The sequence below is a fragment of the Dipodomys ordii genome, unplaced genomic scaffold (genome assembly GCF_000151885.1).
Source record: "Dipodomys ordii isolate 6190 unplaced genomic scaffold, Dord_2.0 Scaffold117, whole genome shotgun sequence".
Taxonomy (NCBI): domain Eukaryota; kingdom Metazoa; phylum Chordata; class Mammalia; order Rodentia; family Heteromyidae; genus Dipodomys; species Dipodomys ordii.
This window is the reverse complement of record NW_012267333.1, coordinates 2990002-3002580: the sequence shown is the minus strand read 5'-3', so window position 1 is coordinate 3002580 and position 12579 is coordinate 2990002. Positions and strand designations below refer to the sequence as shown.

Below are 12579 nucleotides of genomic sequence, written 5' to 3'. Positions count from 1 at the left end.
ATCCATTAAAATTGTGCATAATAATGAGTATCATGAGATGTTTCTTTTTAAAAAAATACATTTTATTGTAAAAATATTGTACAGAGGGGTTATAGTAACCTGAGCAAAGTAAGGAGTACATTTCCTATCAAGCAGTTACCTCCTCCTTTGTTTTTCCCCTACCATCCCTTCCCTCCCACCTCCACAACTACACTCCCCCCCACCTAAATTGTAAAGTTTGTTTTTCAATATATTGTCTTATGTATCTCATTGTTACAATGGGTCAACCTGTATCCCTGTTTAAGCATTTTGTTTTTTCCCTTCCCCTCCCCAAATTAGAGAAGTGTATATACAAGATGCAGGGCACCAACATCAAATACAGTGAAAATGGATTATACCATGGGGGAGGAACATACAAAGAAACAAAAAAAATCAAATGCTACAGTATGATTTGTTAGAAACAATAGCAAGAAAAACCACTGTGTCCCTATCTAGGGGTTCATTTCTGTTAACATCATCTTATCTGTAAATAGCTTTTGACCTTTTCTGCTTTGCCATGAGATGTTTCAATGCAGGTACACATTGTGTCCAGTTTGGGTTGAAATCATTTTTCATTTCTTGATGATAACATCTTTCAAAGTCCTTTTCCTCTAGCTTTGAAATCTATCAAGAATGGCTGGGAAGGTGGCTCAGTGGTAGAGCGCTTGCCTTGCATGCATGAGGCCCTGGGTTCGATTCCTCAGCACCACCTAAGCAAAAAGAAATCTATCAAGAAAGTGGGTGGCCATTCATTTCTCCACATCCTCTAGGAAAGGAAGTTTAGTATCAGGATGGTTGCCTCATATTGTGAGGTTGAGCCATAGTTTTTACAAAACTAAGTGTGGTTGAGAGGTCTAGAATGCCTAGTTGAGAAAGGGTGGACCTGTGATGATTAATGATGAAGGGTAATTATAGTAGGTTTCTTTATAAAATTATAGTTGGAATTTCTTTAAGTAGTTGCACAAAGGGGTTACTATTCAACAAATCAGTTTATGAGTACACTGCATCTTTACCATTATCACCCCTTTTATCATTCTCCCCCATCCCACCCAATGCAACCGATCTTCCCAATTTTCCTCATCTCTACAGGATATTCATTGACTATTAGCATGGCATTCTCCACTCCACCTTTCTCTAGTTATTCCTTTGGTAATTGGGAGGCAATTGCAACTTTATGCCATCAGTCAATGGTGTTACTTGTGAACTGTCCCAATTAGACACATAAAGCAAAATAGGACTCAGAAGAAAGTAGGTGAGGGGGTTCAGTAGTATTATACAACCATTTATTTGTATACAACTACTGGGAATAGGGAGTCTTAAAACGAAGGATATTGGGGCTGGGAAGGTGGCTCAGTGGTAGAGCGCTTGCCTTGCATGCATGAGGCCCTGGGTTCGATTCCTCAGCACCACATAAGCAGAAAAGGCTGGAAATGGCGCTTTGGCTCAAGTGGCAGAGTGCTTGTCTTCAGCTGAAGAGCTGAGGGACAGCGCCCAGGCCCAGAGTTCAGGCCCCATGACCTAAGGATATTGATTCTTTTACTATTCTGGAAAACACAGCTACGAAATCGTCTTGCTGAATAGAAATTCGTGTGTTATCGGAACCATTGACTTGTCATAGTCTCAGAGGAACACGTTACGTCCCTTCCAACCTCTGTGGCTTGTGATGACCTAACTTTAGAGTTGATTCGACAGTCGCTTTGCCTACTCCACTTTTGTCCACTTTATAAGGACTCATGGAGTTGATTTGAAGACAGACAGGGATGATCACAAGTATTTCTCATGCTTAAGATCCTTCACCTAGTCATACCTTCCTAGTTGCTCTAGGCTACCCAGAGGAATATTAAAAGATTTCAAAAACCACCACAAGAATCTTTTGGGTGACATACTGCCAGCCATAGTGCAGCATAGTGATGCTATTTTACAGCATTTTAAAATATTTCTCTGACTCCAAAACATTCCCACACTAACCAAGACAATAGTTAGCGATACGTTCAGTGGGAGAAATTTTTAGCAACATACAGAAGTGAGTAAGCATTCTCTACAGTAAATAAACTCTTTTTATATCCACGACTGTTCCACAAGTACCAGCATAACCATCTTACATTCACACCCAAGGATCTTGATGCCTCCTGTTGCATGGTGATTACTGATGACACATAGAGCCACAGCCCTGTGGTTACATTTTGTGTAATCTCTGGAGATCATAATTAAATGCATAGATATACTCCATTGTATCATCTGTACCTTATGTTTAATTGTGACAAATACTGCCATGTATGTTCAACATGGAAATTGGAAATCTTTTCAGTTTCTTGTATAGTTCCAGTACATGAAGTAATTTTAAACTACAGTCAAATGATACCTCTAAGTACTAGCATAGTGAATTTCAGTTATGATTTTCTAAGTAGTATTTATTTGATGGTGCACCTGCCATTTTAGGAGACATTACTTCTAAGGGAATGTGTGACACCTCACCACTGTATGGTGAGGTTTTTTTTTTCCCCAGAAGGTCATTTTGTCTACATTAGGGAGTACGAGAATTGAGAGAAGCTATAAGAGGAAATTTTTTAAAGAATAAAATTATCAGGGTACTTTTCTAGCAGCTTTCTAGAACCTGTATCTCCTTCAATACATGTTGCAATCATGAATGACACAAAAGCCAATATGTTCATGCAACTGAAGCCAAAGCTTAATGATTGAATTCACTCATTTCACAAATCTACTGTGAAAGACATCTATTTGGGAAATAATTATAATATTAGTAAAAAGAAAACAAATGAAGTTATTGAGTTTAAAATTTACTTGGAAAGATAAATAAGAAATAAAAAAGAAATGCATAGTAGAGATGGATTTGCAGGTGTGAGTCTATAAAGGAGATTAAAGAAGGACTCTGTGACAGAATAACACTTCTCCAAAGACTTGGCTGGATTTAGGACATTTCTTACAGCGAAACACCAGTAAAACGTGGTAAGTATAGTCAGATTGAAAAGAAATGATATAGAAATCAGAGCGATTGGACTAAAGGACAAGGCTAGGAAAGTGACAACAAAGAGTTATACTTAATAAAGTATAAATACATGGTCTGCATTCAGAATGTCAATGCATAAAGGATCACAATAGGTCAATAGCTATGTGTATATATAAAATTATGCTTATCTATATCAACTCCAAGAAATGGAAACAGAGGTTTATTTTTTCTTTGTATGTGTGTGTACTGCTTGCAGTTCCTTCTTTTTTCTTTCTTTTTTTGTACTCCTTTGGTCTATTTCCCGTTGTCACCATTTTGGATTTCTGTACCCTTTTCATATTTAAGTATATCAGATTTGTGGAAGGGAAGGAGATCACAGAAATGGTCGGACAAATGCAACAGTTATACTCATTAGAGACTATGTTGGAAATGAACTTTGCATCTTGGGGGAAGGGAATCGTGGTGGGGAAATGGGAGAAAATGAGGAAGGGGTAACTTACTTATGCAAGTGTAACCCCTCTGTATATCACCTTTACAATGAAAAAGGATCTCAATGAATTTTCAAAAGGAAAAACATATAGCAAGATTGACTTTTCAGTGAAAAACTTAAAATAATCTGATAAGTTATAGTATCATCTAAAGGCAGTGAAAGTTGTCTATATCCAATTGTGCAGTAACTGGCTATTTGCCATCTTTACATGTTAACAGAATAACCGCCAAAGAAAATAGAAATATTAACTCATGTGAGGTGACAGATTTAGGCTCTTTCACTAAATCGTGGAGAGAAGCGGCACACACACACTCACTTAACAATACATCATGTTTCCTCAAACTACAACTCCTATAAGAGTGGGGGGATAAAAATGTTACAATACATTCTCATACTCCAAGTAAATGTGAAATGATAACTCTTAAATATTAGTGTTTTAAGGTTTTCCAGTGAAACATAATCATGAGGGGGTGCATAGCACAAGAAAGAAGATTTATTCTGGGTGTGATCTCTGGTGTTTAGGGAAGTCAAGAAGACTCACAAGCTTCCTGTCTAAAAGCTAGTATAATTCTTTCTGTCTTCCAAGACCTGAGAATTAAGGGTGAGTTATAACGAGTGTATGTCTTATAATCAGAGTATGTGAAAGCCAGCAACTCTGACATCCAAGACAGAAAAAAACCAGTTACCTCATTGGCTACTCTTTACCTTTTTGTTCTGCCAGGGTGATTCTCTAAAGGACTTGATGATTTCCATCCATACTGAGGAAGACTTATCCTTAGCAATTCTGCTGGTGATATAGAACACTCGAGGAAAAATCTTCACAGACACTAGTGTTTTTCCACTCGTATTTTTTATTAACGTTTCTCTTTCTTTTTTTTTACTGGATATCCCTCAATTCAGGCAAATTAACACATAAAAGTCACCTCCACAAATAGCCAAAATTCTTTTCATTTAGCAATTGTGCCACACTAATTGCTTGTCTTCATTAGATGTCTGTAAGCACTCCTCTTATGTACATTTACATTGACATGCGATAGAAAAAAATTATACAGATAATGCAGTAATACCATGATACACTTAGTAAGGTTTTCTGAAAAGATCATAGCTCATTGTAAATTAACTCTTCTGTTGCTTGACTAAATGCTACCACCCTTCTCCCAAGAAAACTAATAGGTAAAAACTGATAGGTAAAGGGTATGGAACTCATTGTAGATTTAAAGTATGACCTCAGGATATTTTTGAGAAGAAGATTCAGTCCGATATTGTTGATCAAATTATCAGGGGAGGCCGTCCAGATATTGTGGATCCCATAAATCAAGGTCAAACACACATGGAGTATTTGGCCTTGGAAATCATTTTTGTGAATGCATTCTTGACCTCCTTGTTCCTCAGGCTGTAGACCACAGGGTTGAGCATGGGGATGATCATGGTGTAAAACACAGATGAGATTTTGTCAGTGTCCATGGAATGACTGGAATTGGGCTGTAAGTACATGTAGATAAGAGTCCCATAGAAAATGGAGACAGCCGTGAAGTGAGAGGCGCAGGTGTAGATAGCCTTCTGATGTCCTGCAGCTGAGCGCATCTTTAGGATGGTGATAAAAATCATTGCGTAGGATATTAAGATTATTGTGAGAGCAACAAAGATATTGAAGCTGGCGAGATACAAAAGGACTAGATCATTGAAGTGTCTATCAGAGCAAGAGAGAACCATGACTGCTGGAAGGTCACAGAAAAAATGATGAATCACATTGGACTCACAGAAGGTCAGACTGAATGCATTCCCATTAAAAATGGAAGCGCTCAGAAAACCACATACATAGGAGCCTATGATCAGACCCAGACACATATTGGTTGTCATGGTGGTGGTATAATGGAGGGGCTTGCACACTGCTGCGTAGCGATCATAGGCCATGGAGGCCAACAGGTAATTTTCCACAGTAGCAAAGCCTGAAAAGAAGAACACCTGAGTAGCACAACCATTGTGGGAGATGACCTTGTCTGTAAAGAGGAGGCCAGCCATGACCTTTGGAGTGACAGCGGAAGAGTAGCAAAAGTCCACCAGAGAGAGATTACCAAGGAAGAAGTACATGGGGGTGTGGAGACGAGAGTCCAAGAGAATCAGGAGGATCATCCCCAGATTCCCAACCAGTGTGATGATGTAGACCATGAGGAAGGTGATAAAGAGGGGGACCTGCAGGTCTGGGTTACTGGTCAACCCCAGCAGGATGAACTCAGTCACTTCTGTTCTGTTCTCCATCAGTGTTACTAAGAATCCTAAAGCAATGAGGAAAAAGGAACAGGATGATAAAGATGGAAATTTTGAACTGACAATGTGTATCTTATTCCATAGTGGAAACAGTCTGAGTTCCCCCCCACCAAAAATGATACATAGGTTGAAAAACTAATTTTGCTGCCTTGATTGGAAATGTTTTCTTTTTATTTTATAACCAGTCTTTTGGTCCATGAGTAATTTTTGTTACATTTTGGATGTTGATAATGCTATTGATAGGGCTATTATTAGTAATGTAATTCTTTTCTTGCTGTTCTGTATAATTATATAGGTATGATTTCTTTTATCAGAAAAAAACAAGTAGGAATAAAATTCATGATAATCTATCTCCTTAAAACACAATATAACTTTATTTTTATGTTGAAAATGAACTGTACAACGTTAGGGGGAGGGAGGCATTAGGGAGGTGGGGAGGGAAGGGATGGCAGGGGAAAAACAAAGGAGGGAGTAACAATGCTTGAGAGGAAATATACTCATTACCTTACTCATGTAACTGTAACCCCTCTACAGTTTCTTTACAATAAAAATATATTAAAAAGAGTAAAACATGGAAATAAGTTTTCATACTGTTGAGTCTTCTGATTCTATATAGATCATCTACCCACTTTAAAATGTGATGTGTATGACAGAACATTTACTAAACGGATGAGCATGACATATGGAGTAAAATATATCTGCCAATTCCAAGTTGCTCATAGAATGAGCTGCAGACAATTTTGATCTCTGTTCATCGTTTCCTCTCACATAATGATTTTCATTGGTGCAGCCTTAATCTAAAGTACTAAACATAAAATACTGACTCGTGCATTCATATTTACACACACTATTATTATTTTCTGTCTCGGATTCATTGCAATCATTAACTCACAGTGTGGATTCCAACGTCTTATGGCTTATTTGAAATGCTACTGAATTTTACTTAGTTTACAATTAATGGTTTGTTTTCATTCAACTTCCATGTTTGAGCTATCACAGTAAACAGAACACTTGTTAGCTAGTCATTTTATCAGGTCATTTTATGTTTGCCTCTCTTGAGAGTGGAAATAAACAAGCAAGCAAGCAAAACCCTGTGATAGTGAAGTAAAACTTCTTTTAAACACTTCCAAGGTCTAACAATTTCTGAATGGCAGCTTAACCTTACCCTCACATTTCCATGCTTATTATGTTAACAGATGTAGCATTACTCTAAGCTATCAGGCGTTGTGTCAGACAGGTGTTGGGACTATTATCAATGAGATGAACTGTGGAGTGAGGGGGATGAATGAGCAGAGACATTGGTCAGAATGCCTAAACTACAGTAGCAATGGCAATCAGAGCCACCGCTGATCTCCTGGCATAATCACTGTCCACAGACCCTAAGCTAATTTCCCTCAGCCTTGTATTTTCATCTGCAAAATGAAAACACCTAAAGAGAGCTTTTGTGAGAGACAAATAGACTGCTTGGATTGAAGTAGATTCTGTGGCCCAGAGGTTTAGAGGTGGGTGAGCTTGAGATCTTACGTTCTGAGATCTGTGTTCTGCCTCCTGTAGTTCCATGGGAGTGAATCATCCCAAAATGCTTCCTTGAAACCCATAATTCAGACTGAGTTAGACAGGCCTTTGTTTTTTTAATCTAATTCTTTCTTTACTGTCATGCCATAGTCTCACCCCAAATAATAAGTGTTAAACATTCCCAGTTGTAAGCTGTCCTTCATTCACACATCTGTTAATGGTAGCAAGTTTCATGTTGTAAAAAGATTTAGCATATGAATCACTATAGTTCTTAGGACTAAGCTCACTGTGTTAGAAATATTTGAAAACATCTCTTTCTAATAGGAAAGAACTCATGTATTTTCAGTACCATAGAAGCTTACCTGTTTTCTAGTAGAGACAAAAAAGCGTTCCATCTAGAATGGTCAGTCTGAAACGGTAACATCAGGCATGAAATAACGCAGAAGTTCGATTAGAGGAGTTTCCTTTCAGGCAGGAGTCAAAACATTTCAACTTTTGCAAGGTAGGAAAATATGAAGGAAAGGATATCAGCCAGAATCAAGTTCTGACTCTGACTTCTTTGACATTGGAAGAATCACATAGCATCTTTATACATAAGAAAAGTGAGAAGAGGAGAAGTGGGGGAAAATGAAGACAAGAATCCAATGTATAACCTACAAAATTAAGCAGAGTGAGGGGAGGTGTGAGGAGGAGAGGTTTGGGTGAGTTGCAAAGGGTGACATTTCTCAAGATATATTGCATTCATCAACCGCTTTGTTAAATAACAACTCCTATGTCCAACTACTTAAAGAGAATAATAAAATTAGAAATAATAAACTTTAAAAATGATGATGACTTCTCTAACGTAATTCACAGACTGTAAATGATTAATAAGAAAGGTCTGTGAGGTGTTTCATGAACAGCTTATCATTTTCAAGTTAATGGATATGATTTCTATCTTTGTCTTCCCTGAGCATGCTTATAAGCTCATCAAAATCCTTTAGGTCAGTAGAAAGTCTGATAGATAATGCCCATTGGTGTTTGATGTACATGGTGCTCCTTTAAAAACAGTTGCATTTTGAATCCTAATGGGATTTCAGAGGCTGATATAGGGTAGCCTAGAGTGAAATAACAGAGACTTGAAGAGCTCTGGAGATTTCTCCTGTGAGGGTATCTAACAAGCCTCAGCCGGGTTACCTAGGGGAGAAACAAATAACCAGGGTTCAGGGAACAAGAGAGTTTCTACATTTTAAGTATTAACCATTAAATAAAAGACCAAATTTGAACCTAGAGTTACAATACTAAATTTTGCAATGTTCCCGTACAGATGTACAAATGCATAGTGTTCCAATTAGGTTTGTTCTCCATTCCTCCATTTGTTTAAAAACTTTCTTGGCATTTGTTAATATTTATTTCACATTCTAAACGATAACCTATTTTGAAGACAGTTCCACTTACTCATATGGATCGTTGGAAATGAATTCTGTGTTTTGATTTGTACTATTTGTCAAATTCATATATTAATTTCAATGTTTATGGTCTTTTTTCTTCATGCAATGTTGTGTCTTTTTCTGCAACCTTTTCAAGTCCCTTCATACATTATAGATGGCCTTTAATTCTCTCTCTTATCTGATTATCTGACTGGGACAAACAAAAACAGTAGTAAATAATGGTGGTAAAGATGAGTGTCCTTGTCGTGTTCCAGACATTAAAAGATGATTCTCATCTTTCCTCCATTCAAAGCAGTGTTAGCTGGTGGCCTTTTCTAGGTGATCTTTATTATATTGAGGTGTGATCTTTCTACAGTAATTTTAATTGTGAGTGACTACTGAACTTTAGACAAGAAGCAGATGGGGTTTGTCCTTTTTCACGTGGTATATCTTATTTACACACACACACACACACACACACACATGTTGGAAAACTCTCATACTCCTAGGATAAATCCCACTTAATCATGTGAGACGATCATAATCTAACTACTAAATTTGATTTCCTAGTATTTTCTTGAGGAGTTTTAATCCAAGGCTGTCAAAGAAAATTATCTGTAGCTAGATTTTTTCCTGTTGTTGTGTCCTTATTTAGTTTTTGTTATTAAAATAATTCTGATATTACAGAATGTGTTTGGGAGAGTTTATACTTCATTTTTATTTTTGAATAAAACAAAGAAAGCTAGTATTGCTTTAAATATTTTTCAGACTATACTAGTGAAGGTGTATAACCTAAGGAAAGGCTCCAAGACCAGAAAACATTTGAGTAAATGTATGAGCATTCCTCATTGGAAATACCAAGTTCAAAGGCCCTGAGGCATGAGTATGGTTTGAGTTATAAAGAAATATTGCAGATGTTGATGGGAATAAAGTCAATGAAAAGATTAAGGAGGTGATGATAGAGAATCCAGTTAAACTGAAGTGAAAATCAGTTTGCATCATTAACAACTTCAAAGCATTTGCAAAGAAAACAGATAGTACTTTCTTTCTGCATATACTATTTAAATACTCTAAAAATGGTAGCAATACACCAGTACCAGTAAACAAACTGTCCCTGCTCCATGCATCTGGTGATCTAGCTATTTTAAAGCTTGAAAATGTGAACATGTGCATATTAACATTATCAGTGTCTCAGAGAATCAAGAGGAAGTACACACAATGTGCCAGATTTCTGTATCTTTCATTAACATGTGGACAGAAGACATGCATGCATTCCTTTACATGTTTATCATGTTTTCTTCTCAAATTACAAGCCAGAGCAGAAGAAAAAGAGCTAGATTACATAACGCATAATTCTAGTACCAAGTGTAAATACCAAATTGTTCTAAAGCATTAGTTCATTCTCCCGGGTTCTCCACTTCAGAAGAATCAAAAAGATGTGCATAAGAGGGACTTATGGTGTGGATCAGACTGCTTGACAATGGAAGTCAAAGAATCCCACGATGCATTTGTTATCTTCAAGGTGGCTAACCATGTAGGCAAGTAGAGTAGTTCATTCTGTGATCAAAGACTTTATCATCATGGAGGTCAGGTGTGACTTGTCTAAGTCTTGGAGACTGAGTTCTTGAAAGCCAGTAACTCTGACATCTATGACAGGTGGATGTCTCCCTCACAGAATAGAAGATGGAGATTTTTCCCTTTCCTTAACTTTCTATGTTCTTCAGTGAGCCTTCACTGTGGCTATGCCCATTCAGATAGGGCAAAAATTCCCCTCAATATTTCTATTCATTCAAATATAATTCTCTTTTGGATACACTCTCAGAGCCATACACATAAAATTTTAATGGTATATCTTAACCTAATCAAGTTAAAACCTAAAAGTAACTATTACACATAACCATAATACATTTTATTCTGGAAAATCAGCAAAATGCATTTGTTTGAGTCTTGACAAGACATCTGCATGCACACCTGTCCATGAGATTTTTGCACACTTATTTGTGTACTTTTATAATTGACTGCAACCCAAGAATCAGCAGGAAAAATGCCTAATATACTCACATGGTTAATAGGATTTTCCACAGTAGACTCAAAGATCATAATTATTCTTCTTCAAGCATGGATTTTCTAAACATGAAGTTAGCTTTTTTTCCCAAAGAGGATGCTACTATAGAGGTGAATATATAAATTCATCATTTGGAATTCACCGAGTTTTTCAAATATAACTCTGTATAAAAGGACCTGGGTGTTAGTAATTAAGGCATTGTGCATCCCCAAAAGATAATTTTTACCATAAAAAGCATGTTAATTTGCAAAACATCTTTGTGAATGCACATTTGATTTCCTTGTTCCGCAGGCTGTAGACCAAAGGGCTCACGATGCAGATGATCTTAGTATAAAAGGCAGATGCAATTTTGTCAGTGCGCATAGAGTGACTGGAGCTAGGCTGCAAGTCCATGAAGATGCCTGACTCAGAGAAAATGGAGACCTCAGTGAAGTGGGAGACGCAGGTGGACACAGCCTTCCGATGTCCAGCACCTGAGTGCATCTTCAGGATAATAGTAAAATGATTATGTAAGATATTAAGATTATTATTACTGCCGAAATATACTGAAACTGGCCACAGTTTCAATATAAAACCAATATAAAAATATAAAAACCAAATCATTGACATGTCTATCTGAGCAGGATGCAAGCAACGCTTCTGAAACATCACAGAAAAAAATGATGGAACACATTGGATTGACAGTAGGAGAGAATATAAACATTACTGATATAAATGGCAGCACTCAGGAAACCACCGACATAGCAGCCTATGAGCAGACACACACACACACACACACACACACACACACACACTGTCATGGTGGTGGTGTAATGGAGGGGCTTACACACTGCTGTGTAACAATCATAGGCCATGGAGGCCAACAGGTAATTTTCCACAGTAGCAAAGGCTTCAAAAAAAGAACATCTGAGCAGCACAGTCATTGTAGGAAATGACTTTGTTTCCAATGAGAAGATCCAGCCCTGATGTGGGAGTGACAACTGAAGAGTAACAAAAGTCCACCAGAGAGAGATTACCGAGGAAGAAGTCCATGGCGGTGTGGAGACGAGAGTCCAAGAGAATCTGGAGGATCAACCCCAGGTTCCCAATGAATGTGATGATGTAGGTTAAAAGGAAAGTTACCAAGAGTGGGATCTGCAGGGTCGCTGGTCAGTCCCAGCAGGATGAACTGTGTCCCATCTAATAGATGGTTCTCCATCCATGTGACTGGGGAACCTCTGTGGTCCACGTCCATGGTGGGGGGCAGGGGCGGAGAGGAGAAACAGGCTGATAAATAAAGTGAATCCAAATTGGAAAGTATACATACAATGTGCTTTAGCAACATTTTGTAGTTTGATATTCCCTAAGAAACTTAGGGGCTTAAAAAACAAATTTGTTGCATTAATTATTCACAGGGTTACAAATTGCTGAATCTGGAAACTCTTACTGAATAATCTACTCAATTGAAATATATATGTTTGTGTGTAAAATAAGATATAGAAATTTTAGTTACTTCATGAAACCAACTAATTTGGTTGTAACTATCTTCCAATTCATTTTTCATGAACTCAAGGAAACCCCTAAGAAATCTATTTGCACACATGGGATCTGCCACTTTGGATGCTCCAAATGTCTATTCATTGTTTCCTCCCAATAATAGGAGTTTGTTTGGCTGTTACATTTATGGAATTAAAAAGCACAAGAGAAAGAATAATTAGTCCACATTTGCACAATATAACTGTCTTGATTCTGGACTCATCTCAACCTTTAACTCAAGCTGAGTAGTTTGGAAATCTAATGCCCTATCCATCTCAGTTTTCACAGTGCCAGGGTGAACCATTCAGTAGAGATTTGTCTTTTATTAGAG

At 37.5% G+C, this 12579-nt stretch overlaps 1 protein-coding gene and 1 pseudogene across 1 annotated transcript; both read right to left on the bottom strand.

Moving 5' to 3' along the window:
• Positions 1–4796: 4796 nt before the first annotated feature.
• On the bottom strand, positions 4797–5735 carry LOC105995312 (olfactory receptor 5B3-like). Its single transcript, XM_013029018.1, has one exon. It carries the CDS (start codon positions 5733–5735, stop codon positions 4797–4799), a length of 939 nt encoding a protein of 312 aa, XP_012884472.1.
• Positions 5736–7055: 1320 nt separating this feature from the next.
• LOC105995311 lies at positions 7056–11934 on the bottom strand (annotated as a pseudogene).
• Positions 11935–12579: the final 645 nt, after the last annotated feature.